Source organism: Gallus gallus, chromosome 10 (genome assembly GCF_016699485.2).
Source record: "Gallus gallus isolate bGalGal1 chromosome 10, bGalGal1.mat.broiler.GRCg7b, whole genome shotgun sequence".
NCBI classification, from domain to species: domain Eukaryota; kingdom Metazoa; phylum Chordata; class Aves; order Galliformes; family Phasianidae; genus Gallus; species Gallus gallus.
In genome coordinates this window covers 14,666,340-14,684,833 of record NC_052541.1, presented here as the reverse complement: position 1 = coordinate 14,684,833, position 18,494 = coordinate 14,666,340, and the positions used below count along the sequence as shown (strand labels likewise).

General features: G+C 47.3%; 1 protein-coding gene across 3 annotated transcripts in view; it reads right to left on the bottom strand.

Annotated features, from left to right (window-relative positions):
- Positions 1–687: 687 nt before the first annotated feature.
- The window catches only part of CHD2 (chromodomain helicase DNA binding protein 2), a 68,507-nt gene continuing 50,700 nt past the window's right edge, over positions 688–18,494 (bottom strand). For 2 of the 3 annotated variants that reach the window (XM_040706346.2, NM_001278454.3), the window contains 16 exons: positions 17,952–18,044; positions 17,313–17,486; positions 16,231–16,406; positions 14,733–14,774; positions 12,600–12,739; positions 12,022–12,160; positions 11,729–11,879; positions 10,306–10,428; positions 9,354–9,482; positions 8,463–8,603; positions 7,152–7,286; positions 5,653–5,831; positions 5,147–5,246; positions 4,715–4,940; positions 4,101–4,350; positions 688–3,886 (listed from right to left, as the gene is read on the bottom strand). In XM_040706346.2, coding sequence (XP_040562280.1) covers positions 3,553–3,886; positions 4,101–4,350; positions 4,715–4,940; positions 5,147–5,246; positions 5,653–5,831; positions 7,152–7,286; positions 8,463–8,603; positions 9,354–9,482; positions 10,306–10,428; positions 11,729–11,879; positions 12,022–12,160; positions 12,600–12,739; positions 14,733–14,774; positions 16,231–16,406; positions 17,313–17,486; positions 17,952–18,044 — 2,532 coding nt within the window. In that variant the 3' untranslated portion in view covers positions 688–3,552. Of the gene's footprint in view, positions 3,887–4,100; positions 4,351–4,714; positions 4,941–5,146; positions 5,247–5,652; positions 5,832–7,151; positions 7,287–8,462; positions 8,604–9,353; positions 9,483–10,305; positions 10,429–11,728; positions 11,880–12,021; positions 12,164–12,599; positions 12,740–14,732; positions 14,775–16,230; positions 16,407–17,312; positions 17,487–17,951; positions 18,045–18,494 lie in introns of all 3 variants that reach the window. The other variant, XM_040706339.2, reaches the window with a different exon arrangement.

The window sequence follows — 18,494 nt, the reverse complement described above, 5'->3', positions numbered from 1 at the left end:
AGCCCATCATTCTTTCCATTAGGAAACCCATTTTGCAGGGGCACATAACTCAGCCATGAAATTTCACTCCCGGCCGAAACTTGGCTCGGCTCAGCGGGAGAGGGGCTGCAAAGGGGCGGACGCCGTGGCTGCAGGTGTGAAAAGCGAAGGCCTTTTTTTACAATGAGCTCTTATAACTCGGGAGAAATGGCTTCAGGCCCTGCGCTGTGCCTCGCTGGGGACTCGGTGTGAATGGGTGGAGGGGAAAAAGCAAAGTGAAGCAGCCCATCACATCGCACCTGGGGAGAGGGGGGGTGGAGCAGAGAGTGCCACCAACGAGCCGGGAACAGAGAAAGGGGAACTCTCCCAAGAAAGGGCCAAAAAGAGGATTACACACCCACGGAGATCCCAAAGAGCCCAAGGTTGGATAAACATCACCACCATCCTGGATGGAAACCGGCGAGGAAATGGCACGGCGTCTCCTGAGCAGGTGGAAATTCCCATCCAAAGGGGGTTTTTCCAAGGCTGGATCAACCCTCCGTCACCACGGGCTGCAAAGTTACCTAAAACAGCTGAGAAGAACAACTCGGACACGCTTATTCCTGCACGGTGACAATACCCACCCCGGCACACAGGGAAGGGTCCCACAATCCCACGGCACCCCCAACTCTCAGCGCCCACCGCATGGCATCCAGGCCGGCACAGTTCTGAAAACCTCAGGAACACTTTTTAATATACAAGAATCAAAAGTACAGCAGTTTTACAATGTAGGAAAATTTAATACATACTATATAAACAACATATTTACATCAGAAATCACTAGGACAGTGGCATTTTTTTTTTTTTTTCCACAAATATAAATTAATATTAATTACTGTTCTTTTAGTCAACAGGTTTAAAAGACTTTTACAGTAAGAGTCCTTCTCTCCCTGGAGGGAGGCGGAGGTGGGGAGGACATGAGTGAAAGCAGAGAAGTGTTTGTGTGGGGGTCACTTAAACTGTTCACTGAGGGACCTCAGAGAGCCGCCTCGGTTGGGCACCGCCTGTCTGCTCTGCAGGACGTCCACGGACTGAACTCACAGCACTTCCAAGGGCTCAGGCTGAAAAACGTTCTTAAAGAGACAAACAAATGAAGGGAGGAATGAACCAACAAACGCAAATGAACAAACAAACCCAACACATTGCTACTTTTTCCTGCGAAGAGGAGAGAGGAAAGCCCACGGCTGGCTCAGAAGGAAGAGCTGTACCAGATGCTGACACAGACACCGCAGTGATGCTGATGGCTGTGGATCCGTCCCCTCCAACGCCATTCACACCAAGTGACTGTGTCTGGTCCCTATTCTGAGGGGATAAAATGTGTGCACGCGCACCTGGGAAGACTTTCCCTGCAGATTTCCAGCCCCGTGAATGTGCAGTCCAGTGAAGAGCCATCCATTGTGAGTGAGCAAACCCAGGTGACTGTTCAGTGGCAAACCAGTGTGACAGTGGGGACCACTCTTTGCCGGCTACGGGCAAAGCTTTTACTGTTGCACTGGTTTCAAGAAAGAAACCCCAAACCACCTCACGCTTGGAACGTGGGACAAGCAGAACCCCTCGTGCATGGGCACAGAAGTGCCTCTTGCTGGAGTTTGTATCCTGCACCAACCGTAACACTGGTCTGGCCAGTACTGCCTCTTGCTACGACTTGTATGGCACGAACTTTCCATCCCGATAGCACCACTGTGTGAATGTGAACCAAAAGAGCGATTTCTCTTTGCCCCTGTGAGGGTTTCTTCCCATTTTACTTTACAAGCTAATACCTCTGAAAAGAAAGGACCTCTTTGTTGAATACCACAGCAAGTGCAATCACAGCTTAGTGAGAAAGGCAGCGGTAACGCGTTGCCTCAACGCCTCCGGCACCGCGCAGAGGGGAGACGTGGGGGTTGTTAGTGTTGATTCGTGTGCGCTTCCCAAAGCGCCTGGAAGCAGGAAGGCCAGCCCTCAGCACCCCTCGGACGATCAGGGAAAGGACATCACAGCTTATTAAGGTCATATACTGGCATCTTAAGAGAGCCTCAACTTCTGCCCCCCCCACCAAGAAGAGCAGCCTGGAACGGCCCGATCTTTAATACTGAACTCTAGGAGACGAAGCATCCGCGGACAGCAGACTCTGGGCAGCCTGGCTGTTGGGAGAGCTTTGCTCTTTGCAGGGATGCAGTCCTACTGACAAAGACCATGCTGACTTCTGACCAGCAACCTGTGCAGAGGCACTCCCCGCACCGCTGGCTGGACACTGTTCTGTGTCATTTGCAATGACCCCAACACTTGGAGGAATGTTTGATCTGAAGCCCGCTGAGCTGGGCTGCAAACCCCTCTTGTCCCTCTGCCACGCTGGGCCTCTAAGACCTTTGCACCAGGCATTTTTAAGTACCAAGTCCTGAATTCCTCATTTTCTTCCTCCTCACTTAAGTGCTAAGCCCACAGGCACATCTCCAACTGCAGAAAGGTGACAGGTGTGACCACTCCCAGGCAGAGATCAGCCCACAGCACTGCCATTCAGCTCTGTGCTGTCACTTCTTATCTTTTGGTTGTAGCAAAGGTTTGTGATCGCCATTTTGTGAAGCACAGAGAGAAATGACTTGCCCAGAATTAGGAGCTTCGGGGTCCCCAGATGCCAAGAGCCATCTCTTGTCCTGGTAACTCACAGCTCCCAGCCAGCACCTGTGTTGATTCCTGGACATCCAAGCTGCCCGTGTCAGGAGAGAAGAGGGGTCTTGTTCTGAATTCCTGCGCCCTGTCCACAGGGAAATACTGCTCTCCCTAGTTTCTTTCCTACCTGTTAGAAGTGAAGTAAGCCTTTGCTACAGAAGTCTGCCTATTTTCACATATCCCAGAGTCTCCCAGAGTCAAGATTTGCTGGTTCCAGCCCTGGATCCCCCTCTGCTCTTCTGCGGCAGGGGACACAATGGCAGTCAGAGCAGAGCCAGTTTCTTGAAATGGATAAAGACACGAGAAATGATAACGAGTCCAGAAAAGTGATGGATTGTCACCAGCATAGATCCAACTCCTTTGGAGTCACTGTAGGGACACAGAGTCCCTCTTTCAACCAAGCCCTTGTGACAACAACAGCTTGGCTGCTGAGGGACTCTCCTGTCCCTCCTGGAATATACCATCCATTGACCTATGCTGGTTACACACAAAGCCCAGCCCAACCAGTTTATCCCCAATCCCAGAGCAGCATCTGTCATGTAACATCAAGACCGAGCAGGCACACAGCCTTCTGGCACAATCCTAAGCAGCATTGATCCGCCTTCTCGGTTTTGGGGAAACACTGTGGCTGAGGAAAATTCTCCACGTGTCCGTTGGATTGGGGAAAATAAACCAAAGAAAAAGAACGAGGCAAGTCTGGTTCCAATGTTCAACGAGAGAAAGGGGGGGAAACAAAATGGGAACCCAAATTAGAACTGAGTCTTCCTCCACCTGCTCCTCCAAAATCCTCCTTGACCCAGCAAGATGATAGCAGCATGTTCAGAGTTTCTGGTTGTTGCATCCAAGTCTTTCAAGACATGTTTCCCCCCCCCCTTCTCAGTCGCTTTACGTTTTCCTAATGTTCCAGTTATAGTCTGGGTTGTTTTTCTGTTCTAGCGACCTATCCAGAGGTGACCTGTGATCGAGAGGCGACTTGGAATCATGAGGAGATTTCTGAGAGGGGGGCGAGCGAGGGTCCGACACGGAAGGGTGAGGTGGAGGAAGGGGCTGTTTGTAGTCTCCCGGTTTGTCTGTGTGGAAGGACCTGTAGTGGTCCGAAGGTCCCTGGCCATGGTATCCCATGGGCGGCCTGTGATCAGACATGCGTCGGAAATCCTGCTGGTGGTAATTCTGAGGCCTGAACTCATCGGATCGTCGGCGCTTGGAGTCGTGGTGGTGCCTGCAGAGAGAAAAATGGGTGGATGGAGGTGAGCTCCCCGAGGAAAGTGGCACCGAGGTGATGAGGTGGTGGGCACGGCGGGATGGGGCGACGGTTGGACTAGATGGTCTTAGAGGTCTTTTCCAACCTTAATGATTCTATGAGAGCTTGTCTGCGGCGGCTGGGTGCACTGCTGCAAACCCCTGCCAGCCCTCCCAAGAGGAAGTGGAATTACCTGTCGTAATAATCCCGGTGGCCTCTGTGGTCGCGGTCACTGCTGTACTGTTCGTACGGCCTCTTGCGGGAGAGGTTATTTGGTCTGTAGTTCCCAGAGCTCCGGTGGGGGTCTCCACGAGATCGCCGGTCCCCGTAGTGGTGGTCCTTGTACCAGTGCTGCTCGTATTGGTGGTGCCGCTCCCCACCCCACATCTGGTTGCTGTTGCCACTATAGCTGAACTTTCGATCTCGCTGCCACTCTCCTCGGTCTGCAGTGAGGAAAGCATTGAGAAGTGTATTCTGTGCTTTCATTTTAAGCCCATTCCTTCTTTGCCCAATCCTCAAAGCACTGGTAACCTTTTACTGGTGCTCCTTTGACTTTCCCTTCCCTAAATTATATGGACCCCATTTTATTCCTTGTATTTCCTCACCATTATTCCAGCAAATCTTATTCCCTCCTGTTTTTGTACTCTTTCCTCACACTGTTATCACGTTTTCTAGTCCAGCAGGAAGAACAGCAATCACATACATTCTATCCCACCACCTTCAAACCTGAGCAGCCACAACCTGTGTCCAAGAGCAAACAGCCACGAGCTTAGGAGGAATGGTTGCTTCTGCTTTCCCAGCACTCACCTGTGTTGCTGAAGTGTCTCTTGGGGGGATGGCCGTAGCTTTCACGTGGGTGCCCGTGCATCTGCTGCTGGGCATGGGAAGGGGGCATGTGGAGCTTCTGGGAATGAGGATTGTGAGGCACGTGAGACTGGGACATGGCAGGATCACGGCTGGAGCCCGAAGGCTCTGGGCGGAACGGCTTCTTCATGCTGGGCATGCTGGCCATGTCCTCCTTCTTTTTCTGCTCCTGCAAGGGGTGAGAGAGAGTTATAGCTCAACTGCTCTTCAACCACAACTCCAATCACGTGAGCAGTGGCCCAGTCTGCCAGGCCCTGCTGGAGATCCCCCATTCTGTGGGCCACCCACCTCCATGTGAAGCAGCCGTGCCCAAGTGTGGGCAAGCGCAACGAGTGTTAAAGAAAGCACCCAGAGGAAAGGCACTTCACATCTCACCTCCTCTTCCTGCGATCTTTTCTTATGAGCCATCTTGTAGAGTTTGTGCAGTTTTCTGGCATCAAATTCTGTGAACTTTGACACAAATATCCATAGGTTCCTGGAAGGACATGAACTTTTTCTGTTAATTGCTACGTGAGCTGTTCAACTGTCATCTGCTTTCAAACCAACACCAAATCAGTTCTGCCCTCTAAGGAAAACAGTCACATTCCAGCTCAGGACAGGATGTTTCAGGAGAGTTGGAACAAAGCCCTTCGAAGTAGAATAAGTGCTTTGCACTGGTTTCTCTAAACCAGCTCTGAAATCAATTTAAATGAAACCAGCACAACTTGGAGTCAAAACCCTCACCAGAGGCTGGTCGAGGACTGAATGGGCTACAGAACATGAGGTTTCTCTTACATTCAGTAAGAGGCAAATAGCGCACTCATCCACATAAAACCCAGCAGCCTACGAGCGCCATTTTGAAATATCACAAATCAGCAACAGAAAACAAAACGATCCCTCACCTTCTCCACAGCTTGATAAGATCCTGGTCAGTGTAGGCTTTAAGGCACTCAGAGATGCGGTCCCCAATTTTCAGGAGGCAGTTGCGTGTGTGCTCCAGCTGTTCTTGAACCGTCAGTCCCTTATCAGGCTTATCAAGTTGCTTCAGTGCTTTTTTCACTGGTCTCATCCTTTCCTTGCACTTGAGAAAGAAAGAGTCGAAAGTGATTCAGTTGGCAAAGGGCTCTGCACCGTTCCCTTGTTAATCAGACAGAGCTGAAAGAAGTTCATTAGCGTGAGATATTAGCTCTATCTAACCGCTAGGCAAGGAGAAATCATCTCTGAAAGCAGCAATTTGTTAGACACGCTGCAGAAAATCATCAGGGAAAGACGAGTCTCCCCACATCCCCTCAGCCTTTTAGAGGTGAACAGTTTGCTTTGCCAACAGTAAACGCACACGGGCTGATCCCAGGACAGGCAGGGAAGTGGAACTGAGCATCGACACGCTGAACAAGCAGCCCCAGCTGCATTAGTGCTCTCAATAGCCTCCCTGTCCATCCCAGCCTGTGTTTGCTTTAATCTATTGCTTTTATTAAGACCGGGAGACATGAGATGAAAGCATCACCTTTTTCTACTGGAGGCATCAGCACTTTGCACAGACAGTACATCAGACAGGTTCCCACTGCCTGACTGGACCTTTCATGCACCACAGAGGGAAAATAAAAGGGAAAAAGAAAAGCCACAAAGATAACACAGGGCCTGCAGGGAACGCACAGATTGGAAAACGCAGAGATTTCAAAGCACAGAACTGTTTTTAAGAACTGATACTTCAGCATTTCACTACGTAAGTCAGGCAAAGGAGCATCTGTCACAACAACTTTTAATAAAAGGCTATTTTTACAAGCCTTGCAGGCATGTTTGCTGCCAGAGCATTTACACAGCAAGGGACGTGCTTACACAGCTCCAACAACTCCATACCAACTACAGCCATACAAGGACACTCTTCAAGTCCCCCTGTATTTTGCCACCTAGAGCAGCCCCAATGGCTCCTACAGCAGACAAGGCTGCCACATCAGGCTGCAGTATCATCTGAGACCCAGGCTGCCAAGCCAGCAGTACTTGAAGGGAGCATATAAAAATGAGGGGGAACAACTGTTTACATGGGTCGATAGTGATAGGACAAGGGGGAATGGCTTTAAACTAAGACAGGGGAGATTTAGGTTAGATATCAGGAGGAAGTTTTTCACTCAGAGGGCGGTGATGCATTATAACAGGTTGCCCAAGGAGGCTGTGGATGTCCCATCCCTGGAGGCATTCAAGGCCAGGCTGGATGTGGCTCTGGGCAGCCTGGCCTGGTGGTTGGCGACCCTGCACATAGCAGGGGGGTTGAAACCAGATGAGCATTGTGGATTTATGGATCAGTGCTGACACCTAAAACACACCCTCAGATAAAGTACAAGCAAACACTGGCTTACTGGGAAGCTCTGCCATCACCATCCCATCTCTCAAGGAAAATACTCACTATGCTGAATGTTTCTTGGTCCAAATCATCATCCTCATCTTCTCCAATAGGGACTGGTTCACTCCCCGCTGTAATGTGGACGGGACCTTGTGATCTCTTCCCTTTACTTCCAGATTTGGCTTCACCACCTTTAGGCTTTACAAGGACAAATTACATCACATGATGAACCAGTCTGCAAAACCCCCAAGTGATCCAAGTAACAGCCTGCCTGCACACTATTGTTACTGGCAGTCGTTAAACCCTGGGCACAGCTCCTACAACTTTCCTCCCAAGATTTCAAACTGTTTTGCTGTAATGCCTCTGTTTAGCTTTATGTCATCCCTGACAGAGCAGAGGGAACTAAGAGCCAATGTTTTGGACCTGAATATTATGGTTATACTCATGGAGAGAAAAAACAGTACTGGAAGACTTAGAAGAGAGGTTAAGCTGAAGAATATATGTCCCTTGCAAAGAGCCTGGAGTAGTCTCGTGTCTATGAAGACTTGCAACTTCATACAGCATCACTAGTCCTCAAACTAGTTGTTCCAGAAAGCAACCTCAGATTTAAATTAAGTGTAAATTTTGACTTACATGGTTTATCTGCAGTCAAAACCGCATGAAAAAAAATCACTGGAAAGCAAACTTTCCCCTACGTATGCAATAAAGCTCCCTGGTTTGCACTCGTGACCTCAATGTCAAAACACAGTGAGCACACAGTACACACCTCTGCTCACTGGACAGGTAGGTCAGGTAATCATTCCAGAACCTTTTACTTCTCTTCCAATCAGAATCCAGCCTAAAGGCAGTCGTACCCAAAATTCAAGGGACATTTTAGCCTATGACATACCATTGGTGTTGAAACGCTCATTCTGATGAGTCCTGAACAGTCACAAGGTTAATCCAGTCTTGGCAGAATGGTCTGCTAGGTTATTTGGGGTGAATTTAAATTAGAGAGGAATGCAGACAAGTAGCTGCCAATGCTGTGATAAATCACAGCTGAACATAACATTGAACAGAGTGCTCCATGCTCTACACCCCTTCTTCCTTACCACCAGCCATGCTGCTGTCACAGGGACAGCTGTACTTTACAGGCAGCCCAACAAAATCTTTTCTTCCTTTTTGCTCCTTTTTCACGAGGCTTAGGATATGTTGCCTTTTCCACCCCTTAGTGCAATTCTACACACTAAGAAGTTCAGGAGGGCTGCAAAATGGATCAGGTCTCACCCCAGAGTTCTGTTAATGACTTTTCACACAAGGCCTTTAACAGGACTCACAGCCTACCCCTCCGCTCAGACTTCCCTGTCTCTTAAACTGCTCGAGAGTATTGCATACCTTCTCTTTCTTTTCTTTTGTCTTCTTTTTCTCTTTATCACTTTCCTTTTCTTTCTTAGAGCTTGTCTGTTTCTCCTTGTTCTCTTTGTTCTCTTTCTTCTTCTGTTTCTTTTTCACTGGGCTCTTGTCCAAGCCATCATCCTAGAAAATCAGTCACAGCGCAGTCAAAGCTGGAGTCCTTCACCTCACATACACATTCTTCCATAAAACATGCATCTTTGGAAAGCAAGCATTTGTTGAGATCCATCCAAATTTGCCCTCACACCTCTTTAACCCGACAGCAAGACCGGTACTGCAATCCACCCAAACAACCTTGAACAACAGGGCATAAAAATTATACGAGCCCCTGGCAGACTTCAGATAAGCTCCACTTTCCTATGCCAGTTGTGCTGGAGAACGCTCAGTCCGTAAGGCAGATACTGATCAGAACATGAACAAAAAGCCTTAGACTACAAGCCAAACCACTCAATGACAGAAGGTTTTCTAAGCAACACTATGACCTTGGTAAGCTCCAGCTTCCCCACTGGCTGATATACCGAAAAGGAGAGGGAAACAATTCTTCTTTCTCTCCTTTATAAGGGCAACAGATTTTGTCCTGAGACCACCTTTCCTCCAGGTCAGCACGTGGATGTCTGTGGCCCTTCTAAGCATCCTCCTCAAAACACCTGAAGTACTGATCTAAAAGAGCAGGTGGGAAAGGTCCTTCTTCTGCTTCAACAGTTGCATGTATTTTTTCGGCAAGCTTGCTAGCCTCTTGTGGGAATGCACTCCACAGCTCCCCTCGACCCCACAGGGCATGTTTGCCAGGGGTGCTTCTCAACTTGAGTTTCCATAGTAACAGAACAGCCCGAGGAAACCTGGAAAAGCTGCTATCTATCCAAGCTGACTCACCTTGACTTCACCTTCTTCTGACTGGTTGTCTGAGTGCCGAGGAGGGGAGAGTTCATTCCCATGCTCATCTTTGACTTTGGGAGCCTTGTTCTCTTTCTTTACTCGTGGTTTCCTCTTCTTTAGCTTGCCCTGGAGAGAAGACAGAACAAGTCAGAGCAAGCAAATACCTACAGCTGCTTCCTAGAGGCATAGCCCATCTCCTGAACGTCTTGCTAACAGCTGCAGGTCCTGCAGGGTGCCAGGATGCCTGAGGAACCACAGGAAAGCTTGGCGGGTCACAGACAAAATTAGACAAACAAATACCAGCCAGAAAGAGGAATTGCTTGTGAAATTTAAGAGGTCAAGGGAATATCTCAAACATCTGTAGACTGGTGTATACGGACCAATGACAATGAGATAACGGGGCTGAACACTACCTGGATCCCACTGACACCAGGTATCCTGTGGATATTTACCAGAGCATATCATAGCCATGTGGGAGAAAAGGAAAGCAAAATATATTTTTATATATATACATATATATTTTCTAGGACAATTTATGCTCTGTTTGAATAGCCTGAAGTGCCCCTTGCTGAGAATTGAGGGAGTTGTCAGCACCCAGACTTGTTTATTCCATCACTTCTCAGAAATAGCTTACTAAACAGGGCACGAGGCACCCTGCTCTCCCTCAGTGGTTTGCACACTCAGCTTGCAGTTTTTTTTTCTATGTGACAAAAGTTGAAGAATTAGCATGGAATTAGTGTCATAATGCAGTCCTTTGGTAAGTGCAATAACTCACCACTTGTCCCCCACCAATTATCACTTCAGCATCACAAAGCAATCAGACAGCAGACAAGCCCATATTCTTTAACGTAGGACAAACTCGGTGCCCTTGCCACACAAGCTGTCTTAGCTGCTACTACCAACCAACCCCTCGTCCTGAAGAACCCTGAGCCAAGCAGCTGTGTCTCACCTCTTCCCCATCTTTCATGTTTTCTTTCTTCTCCAGATCCTTCTTCAGCAATTTCAGTAGATAATCAACTCGGGTCTGGAGCTGTTTTCCCTGAGGTTTCTTATCTGTCTCAACAGGTAGGATCTTTGATAAAGAAGGAAAAAAATATATATTCGTTTACATGTACATAACAAACCTCGGCATAAGAATTACACACTTGCAGAACTCCTTTCAGGTGCAGCAAATGGCTAGAGATGCTGCACCTTCTAGGGGAACAACGAGGCTCAAGCATTTCCACCAACCTGAAGAACCTCACACAGACTCTCCCTGTCTATCCATAAGCAAAGCACCAGGCAAGAATCTCTCCCTGGGGCATCTTGCAGGTGAATGGATCCCAAAGCAGCTCTCTACATTCTCTATAATCTTGGAAGTGCAAAGGAAAAAAAAAAAAGCCCTGCAAAATATATTTGGGAACCTTGCATCGTAGTATTGAGTCCACTCTCTTTGATTGACCAGATTTGCTTGTGACAACCTTGTCAGAGCAGCCTTGTCCTCTCTGGTGGCCTCAGACATTGGTACAGCAATGTACAAACACAGAACTGTTACTGGAAAACAAGGCTGCAAGGTACCACTCTGCAGAGGACATATTTCAGCTTACCAGCTGAGCTTACTTCCTTATTTCATTGGAAATTGGATGGTGTGTCTCAGACAATTGTAAAATTCCTTTTCTTAAACTCCACGTAGGAAGGATCTCGACCACAGTCTGATCTTTGCTAAAAGCACCAGAGGGGATGTCGTGGCAATGAAGTGTACTGGCAGCCAAGCTGATGCAGTGTCCCAGTGTTCCTCAGCCCAGTGCTGCACTGCACGCTCCTTCCACAGTGCTTACACAAAGGATGGCAGCTTATTTGTAACCAGGATATTTCAATGTGGCCCTTATAAAGAGCTCTCTGAGGAACAGAGGAACTAGATAGAGGCTTTCCAGCTGGTTTTGCTGTCACAGCCAGTCCTGGAACTACACCCTGAAAGCTGACATCGACCAGTCCTGACATAAGCAGTGTAAAATCTGTGAAAAATAACTTCCACACAGAAATTCAAACTCAGCTCCTTGCGAGATGCTCAAGGAAATATCAAGTCACAGTTATGCAGTCCACCCTCTATATTGTGCATGAAACCACATATGTCAGCATTACTATTTTCTTCCTGCATCATTTCAGTGTGGTGCATATGGTACCGTTCAGAGAAGATTTACTGCCTATCAAATCAGACCACTCTGCTTTCCATCAAGCATGCAGCATTCCACAGAGGTTGCTGCTTCCCTTGTTATTATTTATTATTATTTTTGGAGTGGCTACAAACAAACATCTGTTTCTGGACTAAATCAAACGTGTTCTCTATGAAGACTGTCACGGACCCAATAGAAGCAACATGCAAAGCCACCTACCTTATCAGATAACTTCAATTCCGGATCTGTTTTAATTAGCTCCCAGTTTCCATAACCGTGCTCGTAAATCCCCACTAACAAGCGAGAATCCTCCTCCACTCCCCAGTCTACATCAAAATGGGCAGCTTTGACACGGCACGTCAGGCGGTACCTGAAGGCATTGCAAACATGAGCTACTTTTAATGCTGCAGGGCTAAAGCGAATCCGCGTATCTAGGCTAAGTCTCTTTCCACTACACAATCCAAATTCCCCCAGTCTCTTTCTGCGTTGCCCATTTAGCCATTCCAACTCACTTCTTCCTTTCCTCTGGGTCTGCAGGGATGGATTTATGCAGCATCTCAAACTCCTCTTCATGCTGGATGATGGATTTCACGTTCACTTGGACACCAGAGATCTTGATGGTAGGACCTCTTCTTTTCCCAGGTCCTTTCCCTGCTTAGTAACAAAACACAGCAACTAGGAATGGATGTTTTTGTGGGGGAAAAACAACGCCTAGGCAGACACACAGAGATCAACACCTTACTCACAATGTCTTTAAGCAGAATCTGCTAACGTAGGTTCCCTGTACAAGTTATCATTATCAATTCACTTAGATCTGCAACTAAGGCACCCCTCACCTTAAAAATACATCTAAGTACGCGGGAGTGTTGCTTCAGAAGTTTTATACATCAGAAGCAGCAGAGACCTTGTGGGAAATCCAGCCCTGCATCTCCAAACTGCTGTCTATCTCTGCTGGCAACAGCTGCCTGGTGGAGATGGGATGACTTAAGAAGCTGCAGTGTGGCACGGCCACCACATTCAGCAGCACAGCAATGGCTTCTCAGCAGTTTATCACCAAAAGCATTCTAACTGCAGCAACTCTCTCACTTACTTTCACCTGGGTTTTCTTTCAGCTGCTCCTCGTATTCCTGCATTGCTGACACACAGCTGTTGTGGATGAGTTCCCCTAAACGCTTCAGATCAGCCACAGACTTATCCACCAGCTCAGCATCCCTGGCAATGCACTCCAGCCTGGCAAAGGGGAAAAACAAATTGCAAGCTTGATATATTATGTAGCACTTCTTATCCCAGTCGCTCCCTGAGCAAGTGTGTCACAGCCTTTGATTGTCAATGAATGCTGCGTGTGTATGAAGGCATGAAACCTTCATGAGTGGAGCTGGCACAGGTTTTGGTCCTTTTTTCAGTTCTGGCAAGTGCAGCACAGTGCAGATGTAGTGTGACAGACCCAGTCCTTCGGCTTTTTTGGTGTTAAAGCAAAGGTGAGAACTGTCTATCTCTGGCCTAAGCAGCACACTGACTGTCCAGCGTGCTTTATGCCCTCCTTCTCAGTGCTGCCTTCGCTCCATTTGGTGGTCGAAAGCTGCCATCTGCTGTCTCTCTTGCCTGGCTGAATTTCATAACATCAAGGCCCATACAAACCTTGCATTTCACAACCGAAGAGTACAACCAGCTGAAAAAACAGTCATTTCTCAGACAACACACGCAGGGATTCCTGCCCTGGCTCCAAGAGCTCAGTAAGGGTGCCAGCTTAGCAGACCCACCACGTGCACCCGTCTCCTTATTCATGCTGGGCATAGCACTGGGGCTGTGCAGGCCCAGAGTTGAGGGCAGTGTCTTTCCCCACATCCCTTCAAGAGGGAGAAAGATAAGAGAAAGATGCTCCACGTTCAATCTTGAAGTCACATGGGTTGCTCTGAAAGTAATGCCTCCTGTTTATTTCCATGGTAACAACAACAGATACAAAGAGTACAGTTGCACCATTTGATATTGCAAATTCTCAGCTACAACACACTGTTCTTCAGCACTGTCACTACCATTAGCTACGCATTTTAGCCAGCAATGGAAAAGAGCTTGCATGTCATGCTTGTAAAAATCTGCACCAGTGGAAGGGACCCACATTTTCACAGCTGTAATTGCTAGCAGAACATTGCCCATGCACTCCATCTTTCATCAGCCCGAACAGATGGAAGTCAGAAGGTGCCAAATCCAGACTATACGGTGGGTGTGGTAGGACAGTCTAGCCAAGATTGGCAACGTGCTCCAATGTCATCAAACTGGCATAGGGCCTGGCATTATCACTGTCTTCTTCTCTGGCCTGACTCAGGAATTTTGAGCCTTCAGCTTAGTCAGCACTGCAAAGTAGCAGTCAGAGTTGATGGTTTGTCTGGGTTCCAGGAAATCCAGAAGGATCACCCCTTTCCTATCCCAAGAGACACTGCACATCCCTTTATCCACTGAGGCCTAGTCCTGAAATTTTTCTTTGATGGAGAATTTGGATGTCAACACACCACGGACTGCTGTTTTAACTCCAGCTCATAGCGGTGACACCACATCTTGTCACCAGTAACAACGTGAACCAGTAAACTGTCACCTTCAGCCTCGTATTGATTCAGTAGGTCCCAGCAAACTTGCATACAGTGTCCTTTCTGCGTGAGCATTCATAGTACCCACCTTGCACAAACTCTGTGATATTCCAACATTGCCATCGTCATTTCCAATGCAATGAAGCCAGTACTCAGCTCTGTACACAGTTCCCTCATCATAATCTCCCAATTCATGGGAAGGTTCAACCTCTACTGCCCTACCACCAAGGCCTGCCTCTGATGTCAGTGGCCAACATCATAAAATAGGAGCATTACTTTTGCAGCAGCCCTTGTAACACGTATGGAGAAACTTGACAAGTGTTTTGGGTCACATTTGCTGTTCAGACAGCTGCTCCTGCTTCTTTCAAGGCAGGATGGAAATGCCTCGAGGGCCAGATTCTGCCAGCAGCACTTGTGCTCCAGCTGCTCTTTGGGCAGCATTCATCACTGCCCACCAACTGAGACGTGAGAGACCATATGGTAGTATTTGAGTTACTGGAGCACGTGACAGCAGACTTGTTGGGCTCGGTTCTGTCAGGTGAGGCTGACAAACACCTCCAGCAATGCATGTATGGCAGCGCTCAGAAACACAACATTTCCCCCACGATAACTCCCTGGAGAAAGGCCAGGTTGAGACTTACCGCTCAAGAGGCAGTCCAAACTTCTTGTAAGCCTTGATAAACCTAAGAAAAGAACAACAACAAAGAAAAGAACTAAAGCAACTGCCATAAAACATGTGTCCAATATCACAAATATGTTTTGGATATATTAATTACAGCCTGTCATATTATCAACCTCACATTCCACGCTGATTAGCTAAGCATCACTCAGGACTGGGGAGTTTAATCCATTAACCCCCACAAAGAGTTCTGTGACCTCAGCAGGAGAAGAACAGAACGTTGTTATGCATGTCAGATGTTTGACAGATGACAAAAAAGAGGAGAGACGACTGTAGTGTAAAAAAAAAAAAAATAGAAGAAAGCATTAGCTCTCACCGTATGGGTAATTATTAACTTCAATTTCCAAGGATTAAAGAGGCATTAAATCAATGCCATTAATAATTTTAAAGCTCAGGCTGTAAGCGTAGCAACCTCTTGCAGAACAGCCAAATGTGGTGCAATCCATCACACAGCCTCGCAGACAAGAATTGCTGTTTATGTTTACTACTTACTTTTTATTGTGAAAATCACTGCCATTGCTAATGGCACCTCCAAGGCAAGAGTCAGACACTGTTACTGCGACTGAACAGTGCTTTGTGCTGGGAGTTGACTCAGTGGCTTCAACTAACAGATTATTTTTAAATGAGCTATTTTTCCCTTCTTTTTTTTCCATCTTTTCCTCTTTCAGCTACAGCACTTTAACCAAAACAGCTGTTATAGGTCACACTGCAACACCTCTTTCCTCCTCGATGGTTTCAGGGCTGTACATAGGGCATCTACCACAATGCAAAACGTTTTAACAACTCCTGTTTTAGAAACACATTTATTAGAGACAGAAGCAACGAAAACTCACAAACCCTCTTCTGTTTTTGGCTGAACCTCTGGGCAGAGCCATAAGACAAAGGCCCGAGGGAAAGGCTTGGGAAGGAGAGGAAAATACGAGAAGAAAATAATACCTTGGAATTCAGCTCCCAGCTGACTCCTGGGACACAGTGCAGGAGAGGATACACTACTGCTCTGATTGACTGGACCACTGCTTCTCATGGGGTTTATTTTGCCAGGCAGAGCCTGCCTTTCACTTAGGCTTAACTCATCAGGACTACTGCCAGAAAAATGTCAGGAAGGCCAGAATCCTTGGCTTCTCCAGCACTATCTCATGACACTTTAAGTCTCACGTGTAATTCAGAGTCCACACAACTCACGTTGGACGGTTGCATCAAGAGTTGGTTCTAGGAAGGTACCAGTTTGACTGCAGCCTAACTGAAGACAATTCAGCCCATTTTGCTCAGATTTGAACGTTAAGGTCATCAGTCAGTAGCAAACGGAATTGCACAACAGTGCAAAAGCTGTTCCAAAGAACTAGCTTCACATGTTCATATGTTTACTGATACACCTCTCGGGTTATCTAGGCATTTTCAACACCTGTGTGGGGTTTCTATACTTGTTTACTGAACCATCCCCCCTATTGCTCAGCACTGACCTCCGGATTTCAGCATCAGTAAATCCTTCCACAGTATCTTTTCTAACACTCCGGGGACGTCCACGGCGCTTTGGTCTCTTCTCATCATCGGTATCATCAGTCTCACTTTCTGACCCCGATGATCTCTGAAGCCTTCTCTTAGTCTCTGCATCCGATTCACTGTCATTCGTTTGAGCCTGTATGCAGCAGAAGGATAAGAGGGCTGTGTAACTGCTCATCTGCCAGTCTTTTCCACCCCTCCCATGCACTGGCACTATTTTATGTTGAATCAACTCAGCACCAATTCCTGAAGATGCAGAAGACAGTGTAATCAAACCAGTAAGGTTGCACACACTTGCCATTTCTGGCTAGCTAAGACTCCCATGGTCATCCCTCCTTTACAGCCTTTAGTTTTCCAACTGCATGTTGATTTACTAAGGTATAAGACCTTAAAACACATTCATTTTCCATGGTTTTGTGCCATAGTACCCTAGGCTCCTTGGTATCTGGAGTATTTTGAAAACCAGGACACCTGAGAAGCGAGGTGCAATTGCAATAACTGCAATCATCCGATACAAATTATCCTTCTCTAGCTTCCACTCTAAATCTTTTCCTCATCTTATCCAGGAGAACAGTTCACAATCCCTCCAAGTCCCATATCTCAGCAGTTTCACAGACTGCTTCCTGCTGGATTTGGGTAGATCACATCACCTAAAAACAAACTTAGGAAGATGGTATCTCTTTTGCCCTCAAGAGACACATTTAGGCAGGAATAGCAATAGAGCCTAAGGGAAAGAAACGGCCTGAAAATGACAAACTTCAGCAACATCTGCAGTATACATTTAGTTATTTTGCCCTGTGCTCACTGCAGGTTTTCTTTGTCTAACCCAGCATGAGTTGTACCAAATCCAGTGTGAGCTCCTACACTGTATGACGAACCACGGGTCTAACGCTTGATGCCAATGAGAGGCCAACGTGCCACCTCTGTGGGTTACCCCTAACCAGCTGTGGAGAAAGGGCAGAAGCACAGGAAAGCTTTCCTGCCAGCGCTGCCTTCGCCAGCTCAGGCTTTCAGCCCCTCAGCTCTTGGAGACGTGCTGTACCTTTTTCGTCGAGCTCCGGATGCGAGGCAGCATGTAGATTTCCTCCAGTTCCTTCTGCCTTTCTTCCTCCTCCACTTTTTTCCTCTGCTCCTCTGGAATGATATCGTCCCAGTCCTTCTGGGGCCGCTCGTCCAGCTCTGTCTCTTCCTCCTCCATGGTTGCAAAGTTAGCCACCTTTTATAAGCAAAGAAACACTTTCAGAAATTCCCTCCCCTGGCAGGAATATCCCAGAGCTGTCTGCTAAGCTTCAACTTCTTCTCCATAGGAGTTTTGCCAACGTTTCCATAATTACTGTATAACTGATCCTTATGTCACTACATTCCTGGTTCTTTGCCACGTCTTTGGGCTAACAACTCTTGAGAAAGTACGTGCAGTTTAAGAAGTACTGCTGAGCCTAAGTTATCGTTTTTGTTACCAAATTTGGTAAATTCAGCATTTTATTCACAGCCTTCAAGACCACTTAAAAGGAAATGAATACCTACACATCTGCCCAGCTACTAAGTCCAGGCAGCCCCTCAGAAAGCTGCTTTGTACAGAGCACCTCGCACTGGGCCTGATCTGTCCTGTCTGTTCTTGACCTCACCATTATGGCAAGACATGGGGAGCCACGTTCCTGCACCCCACTACAAGGGTCTGTACCTTGAACTGTGAGAGCAGCTCATCGGTGGCACTGGTGGACACTTCATTCTCCCGTGTTTCAGCCAAACGCAGAATTTCATCAATGTCCATCTCCTAACAGTCAAAGAAGAGCGTGTCAAAGGGAAGGAAGAAACAGAAGGCTTTGAGAATAGACTTACGGGGTACAATTGCTAAATACTGATTGTGCTGATGTGCCCTAAAGTTCTGACATCTGCGGGGTGTCATCAGTGAGGGGCAGGGATGAACTATATCAAGTAGTACAAAAGAGTATAAATATGGTGATAGAAGAAAGAGAACATCAAGGCTGAGCAGCAGGGAAAATTTTCCAACAGTGAGATGTATAAACTCTTTCCCTCAGGGGTAGCTCCGCTACTTGAGCCATTAAGAGAATTGGCCAAAGCACTCAATAATAAACTGCCTAGCACTGCTGTGATGAGAAGGGAGGGAGTGACCTATTTGACTTCGCTGTGCTGGCTCCAGTGTCTCCACGAGAACTACCCAAAAAGAAGGAAGCTGGAGATGCTCAGATGAGGCAGGGAGTGG